We start from the raw sequence: 27,894 nt of genomic DNA on the forward strand, positions 1-27,894 counted from the left end.
TTTAAATGCAAGCACTTAAAATATATCACAGCTTTTTTTAAAAGTTTATTTATTTTGAGAGAGACAGAGGGAGCACGAGTCGGGGAGGGGCAGAGAGAGGGAGACAGAGACTCTCAAGCAGGTTCCGCCCTGTCAGCGCAGAGCCGATGCGGGGCTTGAACTCACAAAATGGTGAGATCGTGACCTGAGCTGAAAGCAAGAGTCGGATGCTTAACCAACTGAGCCGCCCAGGCGCCCCAAAACGTACCACAACCTAAAAAAAAAAAAAAAAAGGGTTGAACGAAAAGCAAGTGCTGGGACCCATGGAGCAGAGGTGGCTTGTGTGGGTCAGGGACTCTCTTGCTGTCTGGCCAGCCTGAGGTTACCCACTATTCTCCAGGCAGGTGTAAGACCACCCCAGATATAAATGTATATTCCAGTTTTATAAATGTGGGTGTTCAAACAGCACGAGCTGCAAGTTTATAAATAAAAATGAGTGCAGGTGGCTGTGTTTGTATCGAGGGCCACACATGCCTGTCAAAGGGAGGCCCGCTCTCAAAGCTGTTTATCAGAACGGGTCTGACTGCTGCACGGAACCCTCAGCCCTCCTGCTCTGGGACTCCTCCTGCACCACGACCCATCTCAAGTGCCGGCAGCCGCTTCACGGCTGGAGACCGTGTGCAGCCAGAGGTCAGGTCCTTGCAGAGCAGGGCAGGAGCGTGCTGTCTTACGTGTGACCTCCATGTCTCCCACGGAACGCAGTGTTGCCTAAGCCACGGGCCACATTTGTCACTTCATATGGATCCCTCCCAGTGGCTGGGAGCCCCTGCCCCACTGTCCTCTCCCTGTCGGACTCCTTTCAACCGAGATGCGGGCTCCGCACCAACAGGACCGTGCAGGGTGTGGTGGGGAATGCGTCTGTGCGTCTGCACCTTGGTGTCTGAATTGCATTTGTGCCCATCAGCTGTGATTTTCTGGAATCGTACCCACTTTTTACATCACCGTGGATACCTGCAGCATAATCTATGGCCACAGGCCTGCACCCTCACCATTCATTTGGGGAGTTGATGGTCTCCTGTTTCTTTCCATTTTCCATTTTCTGGCCCCTCTCTGCTTCTCCCTAGTCAGCTTCCATAATGGTAGTGTCTTAGGGGAGGGAGCAGGTCTGTCTCTGCCTTGGGCGGTTGACACTGAGACATTTTCTCAGGATTTAGAGTGGAAGTATCAGCACTGTAGACAATGGGACGCCTACAGAGCTAGCGGGGAGACCATTAGTGAGAAGCATCATTCCTTTTGCCTCTCACCGCTGAGGACTGAATAACTACTGTGTCTAAATTAGTCGCGGTTTAGACTCACGTGACTCAAACACACTTTAACGGAGACCAGTTCTTCATCCCTACAGGGGAGCATAAGAATTTTCAAATGAAATTAATCTGATGCTTGTCAGATTTGTGATGAAAATTTAAGAGCGTGTTTGCTTGGATAGGCACCAGACCCAAACACCCTTTAATATACTTGTAGCGTATCAGTGACTGAGATGGATGTGTTTTGGGACTGATTATGATTTACTCTCTTCTTTTTTTTTTTTTTAATTTTTAAAAAATGTTTATTTATTTTTGAGAGAGAGAGAGAGAGAGACAGACAGAGTATGAGTGGGGGAGGGGCAGAGTGAGAAGGAGACACAGAATCCGAAGCAGGCTCCAGGCTCCGAGCCTCCAGCACAGAGCCCGACGCGGGGCTCGAACTCACAAACTGCGAGATCACGACCTGAGCCGAAGCCAGACGCTTAACTGACTGAGCCCCCCAGGCGGCCCTGATTTTCTCTCTTCAATTATTAATTTTCTCCACATTGACACCCCTGATGCAGTTTCTGTTTAGGACGGAACCACGTAAACCAGTCGTGATGTTCGAGTCTGTTAGGATTGCAGGGTGCTCGTGGCTACATTCTGCCCTAGATCCAGCCCTGGGCGCATTCCGCTTGTGCAGCGGCCCGGCAGAATCAGCTCAAAGTAGAGCTCAAAGAATACCAGAAAACCAGAATTTGGGGAAACGACAACGGTCTTCCCCAAAGCAAGAAGAGGCTTTGCCAGGGAAGCGTGCTGAATTGGGAGTAGCCTGGCCCCAGAGACCCATTCAGGCCCCACCGGCACCCCGGGCCCACGACTGGGTGGTGTAAACCCCCCCCCCAAGTAATCATAATATGAATGTGGGAGGTCCCCCAGACAGTGGGGCTACCATGGCAGAAGACCGCGGAATGAGATTGATCTGTACAAGATGCAAGATGTCTGTTGGACAGAGCAAAATTCTGTAAAAACAGACGGTGTAAATTGATTCACTCAAGCTCATGGTCACGCTCACACTGATACACTCCTGTGGGTTCTGAGGCTGCATCTCTGTTGGTGGAAGCTTGGCCCGTCAGGAAAGGACAGTGAGGAAGGGGTTCCCAGTCACTGGGCAGCCAGGACCCCTACGTCCTGGGATGCTCAGCAAAACCAGATACATATCCTTGCCTCGGCAGAGCTGGCCCCGGAGTGATGGATAGATCTTGCTCTGGGACCTGGGACTGGGGTGTGGTTTGTGACCTAGGATCGCAGTAAGAGCTGGAACCAAATGGGCCTGTTGGGGAGTTGGGGTGGGGGTAGGTGCGGAAACTCACTGGAATTCTGGTTCTTTTGTATACGGTGACACCTAGTGGCTGGTCCCTGTACTTCAATGCTGTCTTTCACAAGGAGAGAGCAAACTGACCACTAGTCCTTGGACACAGGACGGAGGTGGGAGACTTTCACTCCCCGAAGCCCTGACTCCCCGTTTGAAAGCTCTGTGGAGTGTTTCAGAAGTCCTCTGGGGAGCACCATGGCCCAAGGCACTCCACTTGCTTGAATGGGAGTCCTTTGTCAAGGCTCAGTTTGGTTGTGCAGACTGGATTGGGTACTTTGGTCTGTTTCAACACGGTGACATTTGGCCCTAAATCAGCGTGGGTATTAGAGAGAGAGGGAAACTTGCACACCACGGGCTGTCTCGATTTTTCCATTCAGCCAACTGGGTGGTGTCTACTAAGTGCATGCTAGGCACGGTGCTGAGCTGTGGAGGACGGGGTGAGCTAGGCGGGCCCTGGCCTTCAAGTCTGGCAGGGGAGAGACAATAAGCAAGTACTCCAGCAGGGCACTTCCAGAAAATGGGGACGAGCCCGGGCTATGTGACCGAGTGGGTGTAGGGGGTGTGGGACACAGAACCTGCTTCAGCTATGCTGTCAGGAAAGGTTCCCGGGGAAGGCGTCTTTAAGCAAGTTGAAGGGTGAAAATAAGCCAGTCCAGGCTCAGGGGACACCCAGTGCAAAGCCTGCTGGGGGAAAGAGCTTCTTGGCATGTTCTAGAAATAGCCTGGGGTCAGGAAGGCCGAGCGTGAGGGGAGGCATGGGGAGAAGCAGGCCTCATGAGCACTCTGGGGTAGTGCAGTGGGAGGAAGTGAAAAGGGGTCAGTGTGAGAAGCAGCGATGTCCCAGACCCGGGCTCCCATCAGAGACCCACTTGACATGGCTTACCCCTCTTTCCTGGTTACCAGCGCTCACTGGGCTCTTTTCTGAGCCCAGAGAGGGCGGCACGTGGGTAGACAGTACAATGGGTTGTCTGGGGCTTCAGTGGGGAGAGGAAGGTCCCAGAAGGAGACCTGCTGCATCAAGTATACAGCCACTCCTTTAGCCCCAGCCTGCCAGCTTTTGAGCCTGTTGTGTGGACTTTTAGGACCAGAGCCCCGGTAGCTTATGGGGACTGGACACTTGACAGGGACCTCCAGGGAGGCTGCTGCCCAGGACTCTGGCACGTTTCTGAGTCTGCCCTTTGCCCAGAGAGCAGGCCTGCCTGGGAGAGCCTGCTGGTCCAGGGCTTGCTGGCCCCCGAGGATGGGCGGCGTGAGGAGTGTCCTTGGCTCGCAAGCCAGGCTCCCTGGGTCCCCCGAGAGCAGCTCCTTGGCAGCGGGGCTGCTGAGGCTCCACCCCCACCAGCTGCTGCGTTATTTCTGACTCATCCAGGAGTTACAAGCCTGTAACCCAAACCCCTCCACGCCCGGCTTCCTCTCTGCCGGCTCCTCCTAGAGTGGGGAGACCCTGGGACGGCTCTCCTGGGACCTCTCTGCAGGTTGGGTCCCTGCTGTACCCAGACACAGCTACTGCCCTCAGGAGCTGCCCTCTGACAGGTGGGGTGGGCGTGCGCGCGTGACGGCAGTGAGCTCAGGTGGGCGTCTGTATCCCACAGCCCAGGCCTGCCTGTCCCCATCGAGGGACTCCTCGGAGCCCGGCCCAGGAGCTGGCCTCTTGAATTCGTCAGGGGCTTCTGCTGAGGGGGCTGCCCAGGCCTTGGGGCTCAGTACTGATCTCGTGGTTTCTCCAGCCAGAGGCGCCAGCTGGCTGCTTCTGGTCGTGTCACTTTTGCTCCTTCTGGAAGTTGCATGCTTGGAAAACCTGGGACACTTAGGGCTTCATTCAGCACATCCCCTGTGGCTGATAGCAGGGCTCTTGCTGAGGGGGTGGCTGGAAGGTCGAGCTGGCCAGAAGTCTGGGTCAGCTTAGACTCCCTGAGCCTGACAGCTCCTCGCAGAGGGTGCTGGCCGCCAGCGCCCGCTCCGGGATCTAGCTGCTCAGTCTGGCTGCCTGGGGCCGGTGGGGGTGAGGGAGGAACAGGCAACTCGCCACCTGCTCTGGGCTCTCAGAAGCGAGACCCTGCAGCACTGTGGGCTGCCTGACCACTCCTGCCCAGCACCCAGTCTGTGTCTGGTGGGTCTCGTCCCGAAGCCCGCTTCAGTGCCTCTCCTCGCTCCGCAGGAGTCCCCAGGGCTGGCCAGGGAATGAACCGCGAGGGGGCTCCCGGGAAGAGTCCGGAGGACATGTACATTCAGCAGAAGGTCCGAGTGCTGCTCATGCTGAGGAAGATGGGATCAAATGTGAGTGCCTTTGGGGTGCCAAGCAACGGGTCCTGCAGGGAGGGTGCTGCCGTGGGCAGAGCAGAGGGCCTATAGCCATGTCCTGTGGCAGCTGTGGTCTGCAGAGGGGGATGCTGGGCTTGTGGTTTGGCTCTGTGGCTGATTCATGCCACTGAGAGCCCTTCCTGTCCAGCTCCAGGGGTACCGCTGGGACAGTCTTCCCATCCCCGTGCTGAGCCTGGGCCAGGTGGGTGTGAGCCCTAAAGGCCCTGACCTTCCCGCCCTCCCGCCTCCCTGGGAGGTTTCCAAGGGGTGCTGGGCAGGACGGGCACTGAGAGGGCAGCACTGTTCAGAAAGAAAGGGATGAGCTCCCCGGGCAGGGCCTGGGCTTCCTCCTGGCCCTGTGCTGCACTGGAACCCAGTCTCAGATCTGATCCGAGTGGCAAGGCCTGTGGGCCCATGGACCAAGTTTGGGGTGGGGTCAGAGGGTGCTCGCTCTGGAACTGAAGGGTCAAGAGTCAGGAACAGGGGCCCAGGGATTACAGGAGCAGGTACCTTCTGGGAGCCGGTGTGCACTGCCCCTCACAGTGGCTGTCTCACCCTTGCAGCTGACGGCCAGCGAGGAGGAGTTTCTGCGCACCTACGCGGGGGTGGTCAACAGCCAGCTCAGCCAGCTGCCCCAGCACTCCATCGACCAGGGTGAGTCCCGGCCAGGGCGCCCCGCCATGCCCTTCCCAGAGACGCCTAGTTGGGTTTTCTGGAGAAAACTTAGCTCCTGGGGCAGACAAGGGAGGGCGGCTGCCTCCCGTCCCCAGAGCTGAGGCCCAGGCCTGGGCCCATCTCTTTCCCGGGGTGGGAGCCGAGGACCCAATCAGATAATGGTGGGAGCCCTTTCTAGGCCTGGGGGAGGCAAGAAATGGAGATGTCCGGGGCCTCTGGTTTTTGCATTTCCTCAGCCTTTGGCTTGACCCCTGCCCACCCAGCACCCTGTCCAGGGAGAGCGTGAAACCAGCCTCACCTGCTAGGACCTGCCCTCGGCACCGGTTATGCAGGGAGCTGGTGTGTTCCTGGCTGCACCCAGGCGGGAGGCCCCGATGGCTCCGAGTGCCCGAGGTGTCCATCTGCCTGAGGGAGCTCTTTCTTTTCTGGGTGCCCTCACCCGATCGTAATAATGGGAGTGAGAAACATTTAAGTATTTATTGTCCAGCAGGCACATGGTGAATGCTGGATCCACGTAGTTTCGTTTTATCGTGGGCAGCTACTGGTTGTATTACTTGCACTTAACGGGCAAGGAAATGGGTTCGGAAGCCCATAAGTGGTCGCCCTGGTCTTACAGCCAGTCGCCAGAGGGCTCAGGATGCAAACTTGTCACTGCCCGTCCTGGAGTGCTTGTGGGCTCTGTCATCTGGAAGGCTTGCCCGACCCGGTGGCTCACGGCATCCTGACCAGCATTTCCATCTCGTCCTTTCCTTTTATCTTTTCGCTTAGTTGGAAATATTTGCCATAAAATTGTGTGGCCTGTGGGGTGTCAGATGTGAGCTGGCTCCCAGCAGCAGGGCGACGAGGGGCGTGTGCTGACCCGTGGGGCCGAGGAGGAGAGCAGGTGTAGCACGCAAGGCCGCCTGTCTCGAAGCAGTCCCTGCTCTCCTGGATATCATAGGCCTCAGCTCTGGCGCAGGGCCCAGTTCTCCAGCTCTGACGCCGGGTGTCACCTGGCCTGTGCACCCAACTCAGCAGAAACGTACAGGGTGTCCCAGAAGCTCGGGCAGCAAATTGGGACAGCCACTCGCTGAGCACAACCTGCCTGGGCCACATTCGTGCCACAGCCTGCTGTATACTGACGGTTAGGGGCGGGGTCTGCCCTTCCAGGGGTTTGGCTTCTGGGAGGGATCCTTTCTTTTTTTTCTTTTCTTTTATCATATAAATATACAAATATATATATATATATATATATATAATTTATTTAAGTAATCTGTAATCTCTACACCCACCATGGGGCTTGAACTCATGACACCGGGGTCGAGAGTCACACGCTCTTCCGACTAGGCCGGAAGGGAGACATCCTTTCTTATCCACAGCTGATCTGGGTTTCTAGCACGGTTCCCCCTTCCCCCCCAGGCTCTTGAACCATATCTCCCTGAAACCCTCAGGCTTCTGGGTTCCTAGGACATCACATTTTCTCCCACCCCGGTTTTAGGTCACTGAATCAACCAGAATTTGGGCTGGTGATAAGAAAGCCTCTAGTAAAATGCTGTTAATGGAAAGAATCATAATAAGTTATAGAACTGTATGTCAATGTAGAAAACAACCCCCTGACACACACACACTCACACGTGTACATGTGTAGGAAAAAAAGCTGAAAGAACATATACCAGGCTGTTAATAGAGAATTTTGATGTGGGTAGAACTGTCTATATAAAGGACTTTAACTTTCCAAGTCACACGTTTTCGTAAGACTAATTTTTTAACATTGCACATACGTTTCTTCTGTAGAACGGGGAAGTTTTTTTGTGTTTTTTTTTGATTTTTTAAAAATGTTTTTATTTTTATTTTTGAAGGAGAGAGAGACAGAGCATGAGCGAGGGAGGAGCAGAGAGAGGGGGAGACAGAGAATTCGAAGCAGGCTCCAGGCTGTAAGCTGTCAGCACAGAGCCCAACATGGGGCTCGAACTCATGAACCGTGAGATCGTGACCTGAGCCGAAGTCGGACGCTTCACCGACTGAGCCACCCAGGCGCCCCAAAATGGGGAAGTTTCTAAAAAGCCTTAAGAGAACCCTCCATCTTGCCTAGCTAAGCCAGCAGTTGAGAATAAAAATGAACTCTGTGGAGTTAAGCCCAGGGTGACCTCACGTGCTCTAAAGCATCTGGGCCATCAGGAGCGAACTGTGGCCTGTGAGGGTGACCCCAGAATCTGGGCCCTCCTCGGTGAGGGGTGTCCACGGGACAGCCAGGCGGGCCTCAGATACATCTCCCAGGGAACAGGCTGCTGAAGCTGCAGCGGGACCCAGAGGAGGGTCTCTGGGGATGCTAGTGGCTGGGGTGGCTCTCTGCTGTTGGGGTTCCCTGCATACTGCCCCGGGGCCCCGCGGTTACCTCCGAGCTGAACCAAACAGGGAAACACATGCTGCAGAAAGTCCTGAGGATCCCCGTGGCCTGTGTAAGAGGAGGGTGGGCGGCAGTGCCGGAAGAGCATCGTGTATTTTGTGCCCCTAAGGACCCCGCACACAAATGCACAACAAAACAGTTCTCGGCACGGTCTCTCCCTCTGTGGGGGCACAACCCTGAGAGCAGGACCCTGCATGTCTGCCCACACCGTGGGGCCAAACGGGTCTTGGCTAAAATTCTAGCCTGCCCACCTCATCTGTTGGCATGGCCAACCTCAGCTGGTGCCGCAGGGATGCCTCTGTCAGGGGCCCAGGTGCTGTCCAAGTGGTAAAAGCCCCGGATCACTGCTTCCAGTGCCTGGGATCCCAGCATAAAAGACCCCTCAAAGGCCTGGGAGCAGTCAGGGTGGTGGGGGAGACAATCGGACAGAAGTCTGGTGTGAGCCCCTCCTGCCACGAGGTGGCGCTGTGTCTCAGCAGATGCCCAGCACTCTCCTCCGCAGAGAGCAAAGTCTCCTTCAGCTCCCCTCTGGGGGCCTCGGACCAAAGGGACAGAGCTCTGCATTGGGCTACTATCTTTAGACTCGCACACGCTTCCCCTCTGGGGTTGGAGGGGTCTGGTACTGGGGGCACTGCTTGCCCTCCCTGGCCCCAGAGACAAGAATGGGCTGGGCATCCCTAGCCCCACGCCCGGGCCTCCCGCCTCCCTGGTCTTCCCCTGGTGAACAATGTGTGCAGGATCTGCCGGGCCCTCACTGGTGCCAGAGACCGTGCTGTGTGGGCCTGGCTGGCCTCTGCTGGTCTGAGACCACCCACGACAGCCTCCTCCTGGAAACCCTCCTTCCCTTCCCCCATCCTCTGTGATACACCCGTCTGTCTTTCTGTCTCTCCGTCCCCCCAGGCCCTACCTTCTGCCCCCTCTGCTCACCGCCCCTGAGCGCTCCTTTTCTCACACCACCCTGGTGCCCTTGATATTCTGCCCTCCTCTCTGTCACACCTCCCCCTGGGGGTCTCACATGCTCTGGTCATCGCCCTCCAAACACACACCCTCAGCCCAGACCCTCTCCTGACTCCCCCCCCCCAGAACTTTACGTGCAACTCCCTACTGACCGTCTGGCCACAGACAACCCACGCTCAGATCCAGATTCACACTCGACCCACCGAATCTATTCTTCTACCTGTATTCTCGGTCGTGATGGATGTATCACCAAAACTCCATGGCCCTGGGGACTCCTCTTCGAAGACCCAAGTATCTAGCAAATTATCAGATCCTTGTGATTCTCTTGCCTTAAGGCTCCTCAAATCTGCTCTGTCTTCTCCGTCTTGGTTTGAACCCTCGTTTTGTTCAGAGCACATATTCATTTTTGTCTTGATCGCTGCAAACAGTTCCTGGCATCTTGACTCCTCACCTTGTCCCTCCAGTGCACTTCCCACCCCTGGCTCAGCAGGTCTTGTCCCGACTTAAAATGCTGCCTTGTGGATGACGTCCAGCCCCGCTAGCATGATGAGCGGGACTCCCTGACACTTGACCTCACGCACCGGAAACAGCCAGAGCCAGTGGCTTTCAGCTTCTGTCTCAGGCTGGCCTTGGCGCCTCTGCATTTGCCTCCAGGCTTCCAGGAGCCCAGCGCTGACCCCCAGCCTTCCTCTGCCTGTTGCCGGCCGGGCCAGGCCCTCTTGTCATTCCCATCCTGCACATGCACCCTGGCTGAGCTACTCCCACGGTCTCCTGGTCGTCTCTTGAGCAACCCCGAGACCCTTGAGCTTGGGACTATGGCTTCCCACCTTGTATTTCTGGGGCTGCGTTCCCCCCCCCCCCCAACCGAGGCCCAGTGCATGCTTGGACAAATGAATGGGCCAGGCTCTCTTTGGGTCGGAGAGCCCACCATCCCCCAGAAAGGCAAGAACATGGAGCCAATCTGAGTGCTGTCTCCTGCTCCCCGAGGGTGACCGAGCAGACCCTACAGCCAGGCAGGACTGACTCTGAGCCAGAGATCAATACCCCTCGGGAAAGGTCACCTTGCTGAGGAAGCCCAGCTGTAGGTGTGGGGGTCGGGAGCTGTAGCTTCCGAAGAGCGGGCTGGACAGAATGCTGAGCTCATTCCCTTCTTATCACCGGTGCTACTGTCTCCATAACACGTACCGATCCCTTTTCCTGGTTATGGAATAATACATAGTCATTGAGGAAAACTGGGGAAAGGCAGGAGCAGCAGAGAAACCTGAACGATTGAATCCTACCGCAAGCTACGGTCACTGTTACCTTCTGCTCAGTTCCCCGTCAGCCTTTTAAAACTATGTTTGTCGGGTTGCCTGGGTGGCTCCGTCAGTTAAGCATTCGACTCTTGATTTCGGCTCAGGTCATGATCTCATGGTTCATAAGTTCCAGCCCTGCATCGGGCTCTGCGCTGACTACAGGGAGCCTGCTTGGGATTCTCTCTCTCCTTCTATCTCTGCCCTGCCCCCACTCCGTCTCTCTCTCTCTCTCTCTCAAATAAATAAACATTAAAAAAAATTAAAATGTACTTGTATTCACAATCACAAATTGGGGACCAAATGGTATATATAAACATCTTAATATCCATTTTAACATCCATGTTTTACTTATGGTAATTTTTTAAAGTTTATTTATTTTGAAAGAGAGTGAGAGCGCATTCGCGCGCGTTTGTGCAAGTGGGGGAGGGGCACAGAGAGAGGGAGAGAGAGAGAGAATCCCAAGCAGGCTCTGGGATGTCAGCGCAGAGCCTGACGTGGGGCTTAAATCCACAGACCGTGAGATCTTGACCTGGGCCACCAAGGCACCCCGACTTATGGTAATTTTAAAGTATTTTCCAACAATTTGCAAGAAAAGATTTTAGCAATTGCATAATAAGCAGCCACGTGGCGGCCCAGAATTCACTGCCCAGACCTTCCCCGTGGGACATCTGTTTCTCATTTTTGCTATTAATTACAATAGCAGCAAACATTTATTGAGCCCTTCCTGTATGCTAGCTTCTGCGTCAAGAAGCACACAAGGGGTTATCCCGGTGAATTCCCGCCACAGTCCTGCAAGGCAGGTGCTGTCTCGGTGCTTTCGCTTTCGAGCTTTCGAGAGGAGAAACCGGCCTGGAGAGGTTTAGTAAGCTGCTCAAGGCCTTAGGGAGCCACCAGTGTGGGCGTGGCAGGTGTCAAACGTCCATCCTCGCCTGTAAATCTTCATCTTCATCAGTGACTTTAAGATAAATTCTAGGAGTGGCTTTAAGGCCATGCGCATTCTTCAGCAGGACTGCATCTTATCTGAGGAATGGGTGTGATTTAGGCAATCAACATATTTCAGGAAGGTGCGGGGTGTGGGGGGAGCATTGGACTTTTCTGCTGCCTCTTTATTCTGGGCCCTTCACCCGAAGGTGCCTATGAATGTGCTGGTTCTCTGAGAGCGCCTGGTCTCTTCCTGCCTCGGTGCTGCCTAGGGGATGGGGCACCCAGCGAGCGCCAATCCCAGGCCCCCACCGGCACTTTGCAAAGCCTGCTTGTGATAAGCTGACTGTAAGAACTCTCATCCTCACGTGGTGCCTTGGACAGGCTGTCATCCGGGAGTCCCGGGGCACTGGTCTGGAAATGGCCCACTTTGTTAAGGAAGCTTTTGTCCCTTCTCCTCCCAGGGGCCTGCCAGGACATCCCCTGGTCTGCCACTGCCCCTCTTGTTGGCCCTGGGAGCTACAGGGCTGGCACAGTCACTGCTCAGGCCCGTTCCAGCCTCCGTCTGATGGCACTGTTTCTCCAAGAGACTTTCCAGGGAAGGTTCCTAGCCTGCAGCCAGCTGGGCTGTCCCAGGGCTCTTCTGACTTTCCCCCTTGGAAGCCAAGGCTGCTGCTCAGGGCACACTGCCAGAGAGCCTAAAATAGGTCATTTGGTCTCAGGGTTGCACTGGGAACCTTGTTAAAATAGTTGTGGTCACAGGCAGACCAGCAGGGAGCCAGTGGCCCCAGGGGAGGGCCCACCCCTCACAAGGGCCTCACGGTGGACCAAGCGAGTGCCCTCCTCCGCTCATTCCCCCTACTTGGCACTCTCCACGCCCCGGCAAGGTGCCGGCACGATCGGCCCCATTCTACAGCCAGCCTTCTTCCTGGAGTCCTCTCCCACCGCCTCCGGCTTCTGCTCTTTTGCTTCCTCCATACAGCCCTCTCTGACTCCTTCCAGGGTCCGTCTGAGCCCCTCTTCTCCCTCCGGAGCTCCCTGTGACCTTTCCTGCTGTGTAGCTGCTGTCACATTGGCAGGAGCCCTTTGGGACCAGGATCTGCGCTATGTTCCCAGTCACACGTTCAGCCCTTGGTCCAGCTTCTGGCACAGAGCTGGGGTTTGCTGGATCCTTGTGTAGACCGAGCCTCTGGGAGGCGACTCCTGCAAGAGTGTGGACTGTCTGCAGGGGATTCTGTGTTCTTTCCTTTCCCACGTGGGGCTCCAAGGCTTCTCCCAGAGGCTCTCTGTGATAACAAGGTGTGGACTGAAATTATAGTCAGGCCCCAGGAGAATTCCAGCCTATGGGATGGGAAGCTAATTCTTTTTTTTTTTTTTTTAACTTTAATCAACACTTACATGAGAATTGTCTGTAACCTGGTAATAATGAAATTGAACAAAGAAGATCCCATATACATAGAATCAAACTGAAAAATCAATCAGAAGGATTTTGCATGTGATAATCCGTGTCGCAGAAAAAAGAAAAAAGCATCCCAAGAAAGGGTAAGGAATGTGCTGAGGTGCAGGACCAGCTGCTCCATTCAGCGTTCTAGTCCTGGCCTGTGAAGGGCTGCTTTGACCCTTCTTTAACCAGCCTAATGGGTTCTATTGTTTAGAACCAGGACAGGGGGGCTCCTGGGTGGCTCAGTTGGTTGAGCGTCCGACTCGAGCTCAGGTCATGATCTCATGGTTCATGCAGAGCCCATTTTGGATCCTCTGTCTCCCTCTGTCTCCCTCTCTCTCCCTGCCCCTTCCCCACTTGGGCACGCGTACGCTGTCTCTCTCTCTCTGTCTCTCTCAAAAATAAATAAGTATGACTAATCCCGAGGGAAGGCAAACCCACCCAGAAAGCCACAGAGAAAAGGTGCTATTTGCCTGGGCCTTGATGGATGTGTGGGAGTGTGTGTAGGGCGTGGAAATTGGAGGAAGCCTCTGGAGCCTGCCCAGCGTGAGTATTGGGTGACTTCGTGTCCCCCTAAGAGACTGGTGAGCCACTTACGGTGAGCACTGGGGAGACGTCACAAGACAAAGGGTAAGGCAGGGAGATGGCTGGAAGGTCACAGTGACACCCACCTGTGAGATGCAGATGTTTTTCAGAGGCGGAACACTGAGGACCGAGAACCTGCAGGCAGGCTGAACAGGTGGGGATGGGGTTTGAGCCCCAGGGCCAAGTTCGGGACACACAGCTGCTGGGAGAGCTCTGAGTAGGAGGTGCCTGGGGGGTGGGGGTCCTGGAAGGGTGGGAGCCAGGTCCGAGCTCAGGTGCAAGGTGAGATCAGGTACAGGACTGAGAGTGGACCAGGGTGAGGCGTGGGATCAGGGGAGGTTATGCAGGGAGGGCAGGCAGAGTGAGGGGAGGAGGGAGCCTGGTGAGCACAGCACTGAGGACAGCGGGAGGGGGATACCGGCCAGCTCTGAAAGGAGGGGGCCGTCAGCAGGGTCACTGTCAGGGTCCCTGGGGCTTATAATTGAGAAGTCAGTGCGACTTTCCCCTGAACAGTTTCTGTGGAGCCCTGGCTGGAAGCTAGATTGCCGCAGGCCTGGGCTCCGTGAGGAAACGGAAGTGGGGGCACAGAGGTCTCTTTCAGATGCTGGCGGAGCGGGGATGTCAGCTTGGGGTTGGGTGGGGCTCCAGGGACAGTCTGTAGCAATGAGTTCTTGGAGTGCCGGCCGGGACCACCACACCTGGAGCGCCGAGGGTGCTTATTAAAAATGCAGGCCCCTGGGCCCCACCCAAGCCCTCCTGAATCAGAATGCCTGCCAGGGGAGCCTGGGAGCCTGCATTTGAAATAAGCCCCCAAGGTGATTGTGATGCCCACTAGGATTTGAGAATATACCAGGGCCTTAGACAAAGACCTGGTCGGTCCTGACCCCTCGCACCCGCTCCTCCCAGATTTTGTCCCTCCTGCGCATAGCCAAGCTCTCCGGTCCGGGAGAGCTTACATTCTGGGAGACCAAAGAATTTGACCAACAAGTACCTCACCTGGCAAACAGCCCCAGAGGTAGGGCGTGTGCGTGTGTGTGTGTGTGTGTGTGTGTGTGTGTGTGTGTGTGTGTGTTGGGCTCAGCGGGGGGGTGTGGAAGGGCGGGAGGGGCAGAGGTGGGTTTGAGGGAGCTAGAACTCCAAGTAGTGACCCCACGAGATGCTGTTTGTGATGCTATCTGCCGCAGACATTATCCTGGCCGGTCAGATGGGTGGGATGGGTGCGGTTTATCACAATTCGCAGATGAGAAAACCAAGGTAGATGTGCAGATACGTTGCCCAGGTGGGCCGGGTCAGACCCAGGCCCAGGTCCCGGGGTGCTGGGGTCCACTGAGGGAGCCCAAGCCCCGAGAGGCCCTCCCTGGCTGGGCGGGAGGCCCAGCGCCTCTGCTAGGAGCCAGTCCCACGTCTGGTGCCGTGTGCTCACCTTCTGGCAGCCTGAATGCCTGGTGCCGTGGTCGTCAGCCGGGAGCCCAGTAGGTGCCACCAAGCCCGGAGCCTGCTTTGGCTGCTGAGACCTTAGTGGATCTGTGGCCGCTGTCCCCATGGCAACCAGTATCATGCTGTCTCTCGGTAAAAGCCATGCCCTGGGAACTTGAGGCATCAGAGCTGAGATGCATAGAACCCCCGGGGTTCCTAGGCTGCCACTGCTAAAAACAGCGCCTGCCACCCAGCGGGTTTGTCTGGGAGGAGAGGAGGTGGTGTGGGAGCCTCGTCGTGTGGAAACGCTCCCTCTTGGAGGAGGCTCTGGGACCTGTTTCCCCAGGAGCTTTGCTGCCTGGCTCGCAGCTGGTAGCTGAGCCGCTGCAGTTTCGGGTAGCTCGGTAGCAGCTAGTTATCTAGTTAGTTAGCTAGCTAGTTAGCAGGTAGTTAGTGCTGACGGCAGGCTCACGGGCTAAGGAGGAAGTACTGCGGCCCCAACCCCAGAGGCAGACAGGGGAGGTGGGAGTTGCCCCGACACTCCGACACTCCAGAGCGTGCGCTCGTGTTTCCTCTCTAGCCCGTCAGCCGTGTGGCCGGGGCTTGGCAGGTCGGACGCCCCGGACTGTCGTGAAGCCCTCAGCCCAAGTGAGTTTCCTGCGCTGTCTCTCGCTTCCGGGAGCCACGGCAGTTGGGAGCCTCCGGGGTTCCAGGATTGCGTTTCTGAGTTTTTCGGTCCCTGGTTGTTCACTCTTATTAGGAAGGTGTTTGGGCCCCTCAAGAGGTCAGGAGCTCCCTGACCCCAGAACATCTGAACCCGAGTAGTCCTAGGAAGCTCTGCCCAGAGAGGGGTGCAGGGGAGCCCCGCCCCATGACGGGGGGAGGCTGGGCTTGCGAGAGCTCATGGCTCTGAGTTGGGCGATGCGGATGCCCCTGCCAGGGACGGATGCTGCTTCTGGGAGTCCCCCGTTTTATCCGGTGATGTCTGTGCAGGGCCGTGCCTGCACTGTAGGGCCCAGGGCCGGCCGCCTTTGGGAGCTGGGCGAGGCTTTTCATGCCATGTGCCGGTTTCTAGGCCGGGTCTGCCCTAAGAGTGGTTTTTCCTCCCCGTCCACCTTTGAGTACTGGTTCTGAGGTGGACTTTGCAGGATCCAGGGCTAGGAGAGCTCTGGCCCCCTTGCAGCCGGGTGCTCTGGCAGAATCCAGGCAGGGACTACACGGTCAGCGCGTCGCAGCGGCCGAGGCCCGTCCCTTCCTTCCCCAGTGCCTGTCTCTCTGGGCAAGGTCCCTCCTGGAGAGGGCGGGTGGTTTCCAGAGCAGTCCTCGTCCGTCCCAAAGCTTGAGCCCCAGGGTCCGTGCCTTTCCAAGACTGAGCTCCCCCTTCCCTGGAAAAGAGTGAGGGGCACGAGCAGGAGAACCCCAGGCGTGTTTGTGGAACAGTCCACATCCACTCTGCACCTCAGGGCCGTGGCCGCCTGTTTCCTGTTCTTAGTCACCCGTTATCACCCACCGGGCTGGACACACACGGCTGATGGGAGTGTGTGCCGGCAATTCAGGAAGCAGGCGGAGGCGCTTAGGTATTGCTGAAAAGACCTTTCCAGAGACTCGATGTGAAAGCCTCAATTAGCAAGAATGATTGTCCAGCCACTGGGGGTTGTCTGTGTGCCCCTGGGGCTTTCTCCATACACCCTGCCCCCTGCCCCCTGCCCCCTGTCCCCTGTCTTGATGGCAAGGTGCAGATGCCTTCAGTGAGCCGGCACATGGCTGAGGCCGGTGCTGGTGCTGGTGTGGAGCCTGTTCTGGGCTTTTGACTCTGCTGGTGCGAATTCATCCTGAGTTTGCAAACAGACTAGTGAGCCCATTGTCTGTCTCCCGCCCCCAGCGAGGGGCCAGCTTCCCTTTTCTAAGCTCCTGCATAGTTGTCATTTTTCTCTGCCCAGTCACTTGACTAGACTCTGTTAAAGGGGCAAAGCTGGCATTGGACGTGGGTTGAGTGCCCTGCCCTGGTTCAGGGAGCTGTGTCCTCACCAGCGCCTTGGCCCTGCTTTCCTTAGCAGGTGAGCCATGGGACCGGGGAGACATCAGGGCCAAGCCGTAGGCCAGGGTGGGGCATTGGGGGGGCGGGAGGCACGGGTCTGGGCTCGGGCCTCCTCCTGAGTTGGCGTTTTTGGTCCCATGTTGAATCCTGTCCCACTGTGCCAGAGTTCTTTCGGTGGTGTTTTTTAAATCCCGGGTCTTGGTTCCATTCTGATGGACGGGCCCAGTCTCTGCCGGGAAGCCTGGACAGTCACAGTGCTCTGGGTGACTGGGGCGAGTCAGTTATTCCCTTCCCCGGAGAGGCAATGGCAGTGTGTCCTGGTGGGGAAGCATGGGCTTCAGGGTCTAGGTCTGGGTCCTCCCTGTGCTTCTGATTCCCTGAGTTGCTATAGGGGTTCTCTCCTCGTCTGTACAATAAGGATTCGTCCTGTCCCACGAGCTCTCCCAGGTGCTCTGCATCTGTGAGTGAACAAGATAAAGTCCCTGATTACGTGGAATGTGCCTCCCACGGGGGAATCAAAGATCCCATCAATATATAACGCTGTGGTTGGTGCTGAGGGTCCTGAAGCAGGCTGCACCACCCTGAGGGACTGACACAGGGCACTATTTTTTTATTTTTTAATGTTTATTTATTTTTGAGAGAGACAGAGACAGAGACAGAATGCGAGTGGGTTAGGGGCAGAGAGAGAGGGAGACACAGAATCGGAAGCAGGCTCCAGGCTCTGGGCTGTCAGCACAGAGCCCGACGCGGGGCTCGAACTCACGGACCGTGAGATCGCGACCCGAGCCGAAGTCGGACGCTCAGCTGACTGAGCCACCCAGGCGCCCCTCACAGGGCACTGTTTTAGAAGCTGTGGTCAGGGAGGGTCTGGGGAGACGATTTTGCCCAGACACTGGCATGAAGTGCAAGAGCGGTGTGTGACATGAACTTGGGGAAGAGCACTGAGGCAAAGGAAACAGCAAGTGCAAAGGTCCTGAGGTACAAGTTACTCGTTCCTGAAGGACAGCCCAGAAGGCCCACAGGGCTGGAGTGGAGTGAGGTGATGGGTGTGTATCAAAGGAGGTGAAGAGACAGCCAGAGGCCAGACGTGTTGGCTCTTGCGGGCCGTGTGGAATTTGGAGTTTACTTTTGAGTATGATGAGAAATCTTGCAATAAGAAGCCTTTGGAGAGTTTTGAGCAAAGGAGTGGCAGGGTCTGACTTATGTTTTTAAGAATTTCCTCCTCGATGCTGTGTGACAGTGGGCAATTTGGGGGCCAGAGTGCCGAGATCCAGGAAAACGGGCCCAGGAGGCTTGATGGGCAGTGGTAGCCTGGACTGGGTGGTGGTTGGGGAAATAGTGACGTAGCCACGATATAGTTTAAAAGTAGAGCCGACATGAGGCACCTCGCTGGCTTAGTTGGAAGAGCGTGTGACTCTTTTTTCTGTTTTTAAATAAATGTTTATTCATTTTTAAGAGAGAGAGAGAGAGAGAGAGAGAGAGAGAGAGAGAGAGAGAGCAGGAGGAGGGGCAGAGAGAAGGGGAGAGAGAGAGAGAATCCCAAGCAGGCTCCTCACTGCCAGTACAGAGCCTGGTGCGGGGCTTGAACTCACAAACCATGAGATCGTGACCTGAGCTGAAGTCAGATGATGCTCAACCAACTAAGCCACCCAGGTGCCCCCCAGCCTGTGACTCTTCATCTTGGGGTTGTGAGTTTGAGCCCCACGTCGGGTGTAGAGGTTCCTTTAAAAAAAAACAAAAAATGGGGCACCTGGGGGGCTCAGTCAGTTGGGTGTCCGACTTCGGCTCAGGTCATGATCTCGCAGTTTGTGATTTCGAGCCCTGCATCGGGCTCTGAGCCGACAGCTCGGAGCCTGGAGCCCGCTTTGGATTCTGTGTCTCCCTCTGTCTGCCCCTTCCCCGTTCATTCTCTGTCTCTCTCTGTCTCTCAAAAATGAATAAACGTTAAAAAAATAATATTAAATTAAAAAAAAAACAAACTGAAGAATAATAAAAGTAGAGCCAATCAGATTTGCTGGTGTCATGGAATGTGTGTGTGTGTGTGTGTGTGTGTGTGTGTGTGTGCACGCGCTTGCATGGGATGGGAGTGGGGGGATCGGGAGGATCCCTTGCAGGATTTTTGAGGGACCAGAGGATGGCCGGGCCCTTGCTAAGGGGGGCGGCTGAGGGTGGAGTGGGCCGGAGAGCCCGTTTGATGTTCCGCCAGCTGTGAGGGTTCCAATGTCTCCACCTCCTTGCTAACTCCTATGGTCACTTTTTGATTCTGGCCCTCCTAGTGGCTGTGAAGTGGTGTCTCATTGTATCTTTGACTTGCGTTTCCATAGTGACTAATGATGCTGAATTGAGCATCTTTTGACATGGTTGTTGACCATTCTTCTATCTTCTTTGGGAAAAATCTCTAAATCTCTATTCAAGATCTTTGCCCATTTTAAAAATTGAGTGGACTTTTAATTATTATCGAATTGTGTTTATATATTCCAGGTACCGGTCCCTTACCAGATATATGACTCGCAAATATGCTCTCCCATTTGGTTTTTTTTTTTTTTTAATGTTTATTTATGTATTTTGAGAGAGCGAGACGGAGTGCACACATGCATGAGTGTAGGCGGGGGTGGAGGGAGGGGCAGAGAGAGAGAGAAATCCAAGCAGGCTCCCTGCTGTCAGCGCAGAGCCCAACGTGGGGCTCGATCCCACCCATGAGATCATGACCTGAATTGAAACCAAGAGCTGGACACTTAACTGACTGAGCCACCTAGATGCCCCTCCACTTTTTTTTTTTAATTTTTTTTTTAATGTTTATTTTTGAGAGAGAGAGAGAGAGAGACAGAGTCTGAGCCAGGGAGGGGCAGAGAGAGAGGGAGACACAGAATCTGAAGCAGGCTCCAGGCTCTGAGCTGTCAGTGCAGAGCCCGTCGTGGGGCTCGAACCCATGAACCGTGAGATCATGACCTGAGCCGAAGTCGGACGCTTAACCGACTGAGCCACCCAGGCGCCCCCCTCCACTTTTTTTTTTAATGTAAGTCTTCTCATTGTCATTTTCTTTAAAGCTTCTCTCTCTCTCTCTTTTTTTTAAGTTTTTCTTTTCTTTCTTTTTTTTTTTTTTTAAGTAATCTACACCAAACACGGGGCTTGAACTCACGACTTGAAAATCAAGGGTCACATGCTCTCTCAACTGAGCCAGCCAGGCGCCCCAGCAGTTCACTTTTTTGGTAGCATCCTTTGAAATATAAACATTTCTGAGTTCAATAAAGCCCAATTTATCTATCTTTTCTTTTCTTTGGGTGTGCTTTGGTTGTCCTATCTAAGAAATCAGTTCCTAACCCAAGGCCATGAAGATTTACTCCGGTGTTTTCTTCTAAGAGTTTTATAGTCTTATAATTTTATAATTTTGGCAGTTATATTTAGGTCGTTGGTCCATTTTGGGTTAATTTCTGTACGTGGTGCAGGGTAAGGGTCCAAGTTCATCCCTGGCATATGAACATCCAGTTCCCTTCTCTCCAACTGAGATGTCTTGACACCCTTGTCGAAACCTAACTGACCCTAAGTGGGGGGATTTATTTTTGAACTCTCAGGTCGGTTCTGTTGATCAGCCTGTCTACCCTTACACTAGTACCACCCTGTCTTGTCTATTGTGGCCTTGGAGTACATGATACAATCCCAAAGCGTGAGTCCAACTTTGTTCTTCTTTCTCAAGACAACTTTGGCCGTTCTGGATCCTCTGCATTTTCCATGTGAATTTTAGGAGCAGCTTGTCAATTTCTGCAAAAAAGGCCAGCTGGGATTTTGATAGGAGTTGTGTCGACTGCCTTTCCAGGATGTTGTCAACAGTGATGTTTTGTACTTTTCTCAGCACAAATTCTACAGTCCATTTGTCCAACTTATTCCTAAGTATTTTATTATTTTTGATGCTATTGTAAATAAAGTTTTCTTTTTTAAAAACATTTTTAATGTTTATTTTTGAGAGAGAGAAAGAGACAGAACATGAGCAAGGGAGGGTAGAGAGGAGACACAGAATCTGAAACAGGCTCCAGGCTCTGAGCTGTCCGCACAGAGCCCGACGTGGGGCTCGAACTTACCAACCATGAGATCATGACCTGAGCCAAAGTCGGATGCTTAACCAACTGAGTGACCCAGGTACCCCATAAATGAAATTTTCTTAATTTCATCTTCAGATTCTTCATTGCTAGTGTATAGAAATACAAACAATGAGGGGCGCCTGGGTGGCTCAGTCGGTTAAGCGTCCGACTTGACTCAGGTCATGATCTCGTAGTTTGTGAGTTCAAGTCCTGCATCAGGGTCTGTGCTGACAGCTCAGAGCCTGGAGCCTGCTTGGAATTCTGTGTCCCCCTCGCTCTCTGCCCCTCCCCCACTCGCTCTCTGTCTCTCTCTCTCTCAAAAAATTAATACACATTAAAATAAAAAAGAAGAAATACAAACAATGTTTATATATTGATTTTGTATCCTGCAACTTCAAATTATTTATTAGTCTTAATAGTTTTCAGTGGATTCCTTAGGATTTTCTATATACAAGAACCATGTCATCTACAAATATGGTTTTACTTCTTCCTTTCCAATTTGGATATCTTTTGTTTCCTTGCCTAGTTGCCCTGGATAGAACCTTCAACTCAACACTGAATAGAAGTGATAGGAATTTGGGGCGCCTGGGTGGCTCAGTTGGTTAAGCGTCCGACTTCAGCTCTGGTCATGTTCTCACGGCTCGTGAGTTTGAGCCCCGCATCGGGCTCTGTGCTGACAGCCTGGAGCCTTCTTCGGATTCTATGTCTCCCTCTCTCTCTGCCCCTGCCCTGCTCACACTCTGCATCTCTCTCTCTCTCTCTCCCTCTCTCTCAAAAGTAAATGAACATTGAAATAAATTAAAAAAAAAAAAAAAGCAACAGGAGCAGACATCCTTGAAATGGGGGGCAGCTTCCAGTTTTTCACCATTAAGGGTGATCACAGCTGTGGGATTTTAATAAATGCCCTTTATCAGATTGAGAAAGCTCCCTTCTGTACCAGATGTGTTGAGGGAGGGTGTGCCCATGAAGGGGTGTTGAATTTTGTCAGATGTATTTTCTGTGTTATTCAGACCATTGTATGGTTTTCGTCCCTGTTTTTGTATTGGTAGGCTGTAATACATGAGTTGATTTTCAGGGGTTAGAACACCCTTGCATATCTTGGGATAAATCTCACTTGTTCAGAGTATATAATCCTTTTTATATATTGCTGTGTGGTTTGCTAGTACTTTGTTGAGTGTTTTTGCATAACACAGGTATAACGAATAGCTATATTCATAAGAGATACTGGTGTGGTTCTCTTTTCCCATGATGCCTTCATCTGGTTTTGGCCATCTGTTTTGTTTTTGTTTTTTTAATGTTTATTTATTTATTTTGAGAGAGAGAGTGCGAGCCGGGGGGGAGGCAGGGTGGAGAGAGAGAGAGAATGAGTCCCAAGCAGGCTCCACCCTATCAGCACAGAGCCCAGTGCGGGGCTCGATCCCATGAACCGTGAGATCGTGACCCGAGCCGAAATCAAGAGTCGGACACTTAACTGACTGAGCCACCCAGACACCCCTGGTTTTGGCCATCTTTATCTTTCAGTGTGTCCGAGAGCGTGAGCAGGAGGCTCTCCAGCTTCTCCCCTCCTGTGCTCACCTGCATCCAGCAGAAAGGGGTGTACAAAAGCTCGGGCCCGAGTCGAGACAGTGTCAGCAGAGGTAACAATGGGGTGGACACAGCCTCATCTGTAAAATGGCATAGGAAACCTAGCGGACAGCCTGGAGGCGGCAGGATGGGCCTTCCTGTTCTGAGCCTTGTGATTGCCGGCCACAGTTGCACCCAAGGGAGCTGCCACATACTGGACCTTAAAGGAGGAAGGACAGCAGGGACCATCCTGAGGCCCTTCCTGGCTCTGAAGCTCTAAGAGCTCCATTCTGCCAGCTAAGCGAGCAGCGCGTCCTCCCTGGTAGGTGGCTGGCCCAGATTTCCCCGAGAAGAGGAGGGAGGGGAGCAGCATCCTTGCCCGGAGGCCGGTGTGCTTCCTGGCCAGGCCCTCGTAGTGCAGGCCAGCCACTGATAAGGAGAGGTCAGACGATGCTCTGGAAGGGCCTGCCCCGCTTGGCGAGGCCCGGAAGACAGCCGGTCCTTTGGGAACAGAACAAGGCACGGGCTGGGCGGCAGCTCTGCGGGCCCTCTCCACACCCAGCTCCCGCAGCAGAGTGGGAGGCTCTAAAAATGCAAGCTGCTGATTTCCCCACCCCAGCCAGGGACGGGCGACCAGCTGGCACTGTGGCACCAGCGGGACTCTGGCAGATCCTCTTCCACCTTCAGGTGTCATGCTAAATAGTCACCGGGGTCCCTGTGTGACCTTGAGGAGGTCACTTCCTTCCCCAACTCGGAGCCTAGCCCAGGTGCGCACACCAGGCAGCCTGCGGGGTCGGGAGCCCGTGGTCGTTCCCTCCTGGGGTGGCCAGGGCTATTTTTGTGCCTGCAGCTCAGTCCAGAGGCCTAAGGTCCCCGTGAGAAAGCCCACGAGGCAGGCAAGGAAAGAAGCAAGTGGCTGCCTCTCCTTGCCGCAGCCCAGGCAGCTCTCTCCTCCCCTCTCTCAGCCCCCACCTGCCCCTCCCCATTGCCCGGGGAAGAGCCGGCATCTGCTAGGTGACCAGCTCAGCTGCCATGCAGGGTATGATGTCATCTTGGATTCTGTGGTTGCTAGGAAAATTCTGCCTGCAGTGATATTTCGTGGTCCTAGGACTGAGGCGAGAACAGAATGTTCCCGAGAAGACAGGGGAAGGATTCGTAGGGCTTCCCAAGCAAAGGAGCTCCCCATCCCAGGAAGTCAGAGGATTTGAGCTTCTTCCCAGGAGCTTGCTCCCCTTCTCAGGAATAGAAGTTGTGCGGGTCACGGCAGAAACGCGTCAAGGCAGGTTGGGGTGCGAGCGGCAGGGTTGGCTCCCCTGACAGCACCGTGGCGACCTGGTGGCCAAAGGCACACGTCTGTGATGTTGCCTCCTTGTGCCTCTTCCTGCAGCACCACAGCTGGGGGGCTCCCCCACCCCTCAGTTTCCAGGGGCAGCAAGAAGGAGGAGGCGGTGTGGAGGAAGACGGCCAGCACCATGCGGGGGGTGGGGGGCAAGGCGGACACCGTTTCACAGGCCGGAAGCTCAGCCACGAACCACCCGCACCCGCCCCCTCTTCCGTGGCCTTTCCTGTGTCTGTTCTTCTCATCGTCCCCTCCTGGGGAGATCCCCTCCGGCAGGACAGAAGAGAAGTCTGTCAGAAAGGCCACGACAGCTGATTATTGTTCAGGGCCTGACCACGAATTGCCCTTTAGTAAAAGGGGAGGGGGGCCTGGCTGGTTCAGTCGGTAAACGTACTGACTCCTGATCTTGGGGTCGTAAGTTCGAGCCCCAAGTTGAGTGTAGAGATTTTTTTTTTTTTTTTAATCTTAAGGGGCGCCTGGGTGGCTCAGTTGGTTAAGCGTCCAACTTTGGCTCAGGTCATGATCTCGAGGTTCGTGTGTTCGAACCCCACGTCAGGCTCTGCACAGAGCCTGCTTGGGATTCTCTCTCTCTCCCCCCTCTCTCTGCCTCCCCCCCCCAAATAAATAAATAAGCTTTAATAAAACTAAAAACAGATACGAGGAAGGAAGGAAGGAAGGAAGGAAGGAAGGAAGGAAGGAAGGAAGGAAGGAAGGAAGGAAGGAAGGAAGGAAGGAAAAGGGGAGAAAGCAGTAGGCCCCAGGGAGGGCCAGGTCCAGCAGGGGTCAGGACCTGCTGGTCAGCTCACTTGCCCTGCGGCCTCCTCCTTCTGCCTGAGCAGCTCTGGGTAGCCACGGCAGGTCAGTGTTTTGAACTCTTTCCCTCCTCCCTCTTGCCTTTTCTGGCTGCATGTCAGAGCCTGTCTTATGGAAAACAAGACAAAGGAAGTGATTTCATGAGTGCCTGGACCAGAATCTCAAATCCATGTTTAAAAATAACAATAATAAAGATTATGGCTATTATCTATCTCTGTAGGAGCCAGGCCAGCTGCAGGCCAGAAAAGGGGCCAGCTGTGCTCTTTTGAGCAGGTGCTAGGTGTGGGCAAAGAGGAATGGCTATTAGAAATCCTAATGAACCTCCAAAGGATCAAGACACGAGTCTTCAGAAGAAAAAGGAAGGTTCCCGAAGGCCTCTGGCTTTGGTGACCTGGGAGGAAGCGATGTGAGCAGAGCCCTACTCTGGGACCTGCAGCCCTGGGTGCGTGTCACACAGGCTTCTCAGTGGCATAGCCTTGAGCAAGCCTCTGAGGCTCGCCCCCGCAGCCCTGCCACCCTATGGTGGCGTGTCCCCTGGCCAGGCTGTAGGAAAGGCCCAGAGAGGAGGTGGTTGGCTGCTTTGGAAGCAGTTGGCACTGTGCTGGACTAACGCTGTCACGGGTGCCCGAGCCGCCTTGCCCCTCCCCAATTGCAGCCTGACGCCCGAGGCCAACCAACAGCTCTTTCCTCCTGGTGTGCAGGTGCGGAGGACGTGGTGATGGCATTTTCCAGGTCGGAGACGGAGGACCGGAGGCAGTAGCTGTGAACCCCTTGGAACACCCTGGAAGCTGGCAAGGGCCAAGAGATCTGTGTGGACCTCGGCCAGCCGAGTGGCAGCAGATCACCTTCCCGATTCCCCCTGCCCCTACACCCTACCCTACCCTACCCCACTCCAGGGTCACTCAGCAGGGCTGGCACCGAAGGAGGCACCGGTGGTGCAGTTACAATTGGCTTAAAGGGACGGACTCATGATTGGCTGCAGGAAGAAACCCTTTTATTTTTAAATCTTGACCAACAGAAACCTTTTATTTTTATTTCTGACTTTTTTTTTTTTTTTTTTTTTTTAATTTGCTCCTCGGTATATGGCTTCCCAGGAAGCTCTCCGAGATCTGGTGCTTTATTTAGGTCACTTTTTAGGAATGTGAAGAGGCCCAATTGGCTGCTTAAACTGGAAAAGGATTCTGATTGGCCAGCTAGTGGGAAACGGTGGTTTTTTTTTTTTTTTCTTTGATTGGCTGCAGGTGTTCTGCTGATAGCAACAGCTTCTCTCTTTTCAATGCTGAAAACAGGGTTTGGGACATTGGTTGTTATATTTGACTTGAAAAGAAAAAAAAAAAAGAAACCAAGTGCGCTTTGCAATATTTATTACACAAAGAGCTTGCTGCTGCTTTCCCGTGTTTTGTTTGTGTTTGCATTTGATTTGATTTTGATATGTGTGTTTGGTTTCTCATTGGCTCATCCGCGACTCCCGTTTCCAGGGGCGCCCCCGGCTCGGCCGCACAGGCAGTGTCTCTCCAGTCCGGGGGTCCACGTGGAGAGTGCATTTGCTCTAATGCCCACACCGGGCTCCACTGGCAAGGGGACCTCCGAGGCCCCATGCAGGGTCTACAGCTGGAAAAGAGGGCCCCTGAGGAGGTTTGTGCTGTCCTGCAGGAGCAGACCAGAGCTTAGAGGTGACCATTAGCCAGGATTTATGTTCATCACTTCCATGCGTTGGCACCCGGCCAGGCCCCCTTCTGGGGGGAGCTGCGGGGCTCCCCTCCGCATGGGGCTGGGCCTCTCTGGCCTGTCCCTGTTGAGTAGAGCAGCGGGTGGCTCTGACCTTTCAGCCGATCCCTCCATATCTACTTCCTGAGGCCTCATCTGGGGCTCCTCCTGTAAAGGGCAGGAGCTGCTCCTGGCTGTGAGACCCCACAGTGGAGTAGAGGTCTCTGCCCGGGAGCCCGGAACCCTCACAAAGGCCCCAGCTTGGCTCACAAGGCCCGGGAGGCCTTTAGGTCTCCACACCCGGCCCTGACCTCCGCCAGCCAGGCTCCCAGGGTACCTGCCGCTGGGCAGTAGGCCCTGGCCCGGGCTTGGAGTCCTCATATCCGACGGAAGCGTCCCTCTCCATGTCAGCCTGGAACAGACATTGTTTGCTTCTGAAGTGCCGACTGAGACAGCTGGCTGGGCCTTCGCTGAGCAGGTTCCACCAGGCCGGCCCTCGGCCCGGGTCCCCAGAGACAGACAGCAGAGCAGCCGGATTTGAGGCGGTGAGAGCCCCAGGTCTTCCCACCTGCCCTCCTCCTTCCCTCGGGGGGAGCCTGGCCTTCACCCTGTGTCTCTCACCAGAGTGGAGTCTGGGTGGGGGGGTGGAGGAAGATGGGGACCTCAGGGACCGGGAGCCTGGACCCTCCCCCGAGACAGTAAATGGCTGAGGCCCCCGTTTTGCCCCAGGTACCCAGAGCCAGGAGAAGATTCTCAGAGCCAGATTCCCCCTTCTCAGGGCTGGGGCTGTACGGATCACAGGAGCTGCCCTGGGGCCATGTGGACGGCCCGTGCTGTGCTGTGAGCCTTGCCCCAGAAGGACTCGCGTGTCACAGCTTAGATGGCCCTGACCTCCTCCGCACGTGGGCCTGGTTAGCTGACCTGGTTAGGTTAACCTTCAAAGAGCGTCGATCCCCAGGGAGCGGGGACTATGGAGACACCAACAGGGGCCCGAGAGCACCCTCCTCCAGGAGAGGCAGTTGGCGTATGTGTGAGCACACACACTTTGACTCTCAGTGTCCTGCCTCCAGCTGAGCCCCTGGGGAAAGGTCAGCTTTTGCGAGCCCCCTCCCCCCAGGTTATGACATCTGTCACCAGGTGCCAGTACCAGGTTGCCATTTTCCCCCTCTCTGTGTACCTGCAGCTCCCATAAAGGGTCCGTGTCCAGGCCAGTGGTGTGTCTGTGCCCCAGCCTGTCCTTGTCAAGGTCATGGGGCCTCCCTCTTGTAACAGCAATGGCCCCGGTCTGTCTTGCCATCTGAACACGAAAAGTGAAGGTGTTTCTGTGGCTCCATATTTCAACTGAAAATATATCTGTTGGAGAAAAAAAAATTAACAATAAAGATTTTTAATAGCTTGGTGTGTGAGCTGAGTTACCTCCCTCGGAGTTGGGTGCGTTCGCTGATTGCCCCATGTCGCATGGGCTCCGCTGCTGGGCCCTCTCTCCCCAAGGAGGCACCACAGGGAGGGTCGAAAACACCATGTTTGCTAGTTTGATTGTCTGTGACCTGGAGGATGACTCGGGGCTTGGAAGAATTCCGAGATCTGCCCAGCTGACAGGTCCCTGGAAGGCTGAGCCCCCTTTTTGACCTGGAGATTCTGATACCGTCTTCGATTGGACTGAGGTCAGCCTTCAGAGGTGACCTTGCCCCTCTGTGCTCTTGAGCAGACACTGGGCACCTGCAAGAGTGCGGGGGCCCTTCCA

At 54.7% G+C, this 27,894-nt stretch overlaps 1 protein-coding gene across 2 annotated transcripts in view; it reads left to right on the plus strand.

Annotated features, from left to right (window-relative positions):
- Window positions 1-27,545, plus strand: part of CTNNBIP1 (catenin beta interacting protein 1) — a 52,555-nt gene extending 25,010 nt beyond the window's left edge. For both annotated transcript variants that reach the window (XM_058719169.1, XM_058719168.1), the window contains exons 3-5: window positions 4,796-4,914; window positions 5,502-5,592; window positions 25,145-27,545. In XM_058719169.1, coding sequence (XP_058575152.1) covers window positions 4,819-4,914; window positions 5,502-5,592; window positions 25,145-25,203 — 246 coding nt within the window. In that variant the 5' untranslated portion in view covers window positions 4,796-4,818 and the 3' untranslated portion in view covers window positions 25,204-27,545. The remainder of the gene's footprint in view (window positions 1-4,795; window positions 4,915-5,501; window positions 5,593-25,144) is intronic.
- The last annotated feature ends 349 nt before the right edge of the window (window positions 27,546-27,894 follow it).

Source organism: Neofelis nebulosa, chromosome 2, assembly GCF_028018385.1.
Source record: "Neofelis nebulosa isolate mNeoNeb1 chromosome 2, mNeoNeb1.pri, whole genome shotgun sequence".
In the NCBI taxonomy this organism is placed as follows: domain Eukaryota; kingdom Metazoa; phylum Chordata; class Mammalia; order Carnivora; family Felidae; genus Neofelis; species Neofelis nebulosa.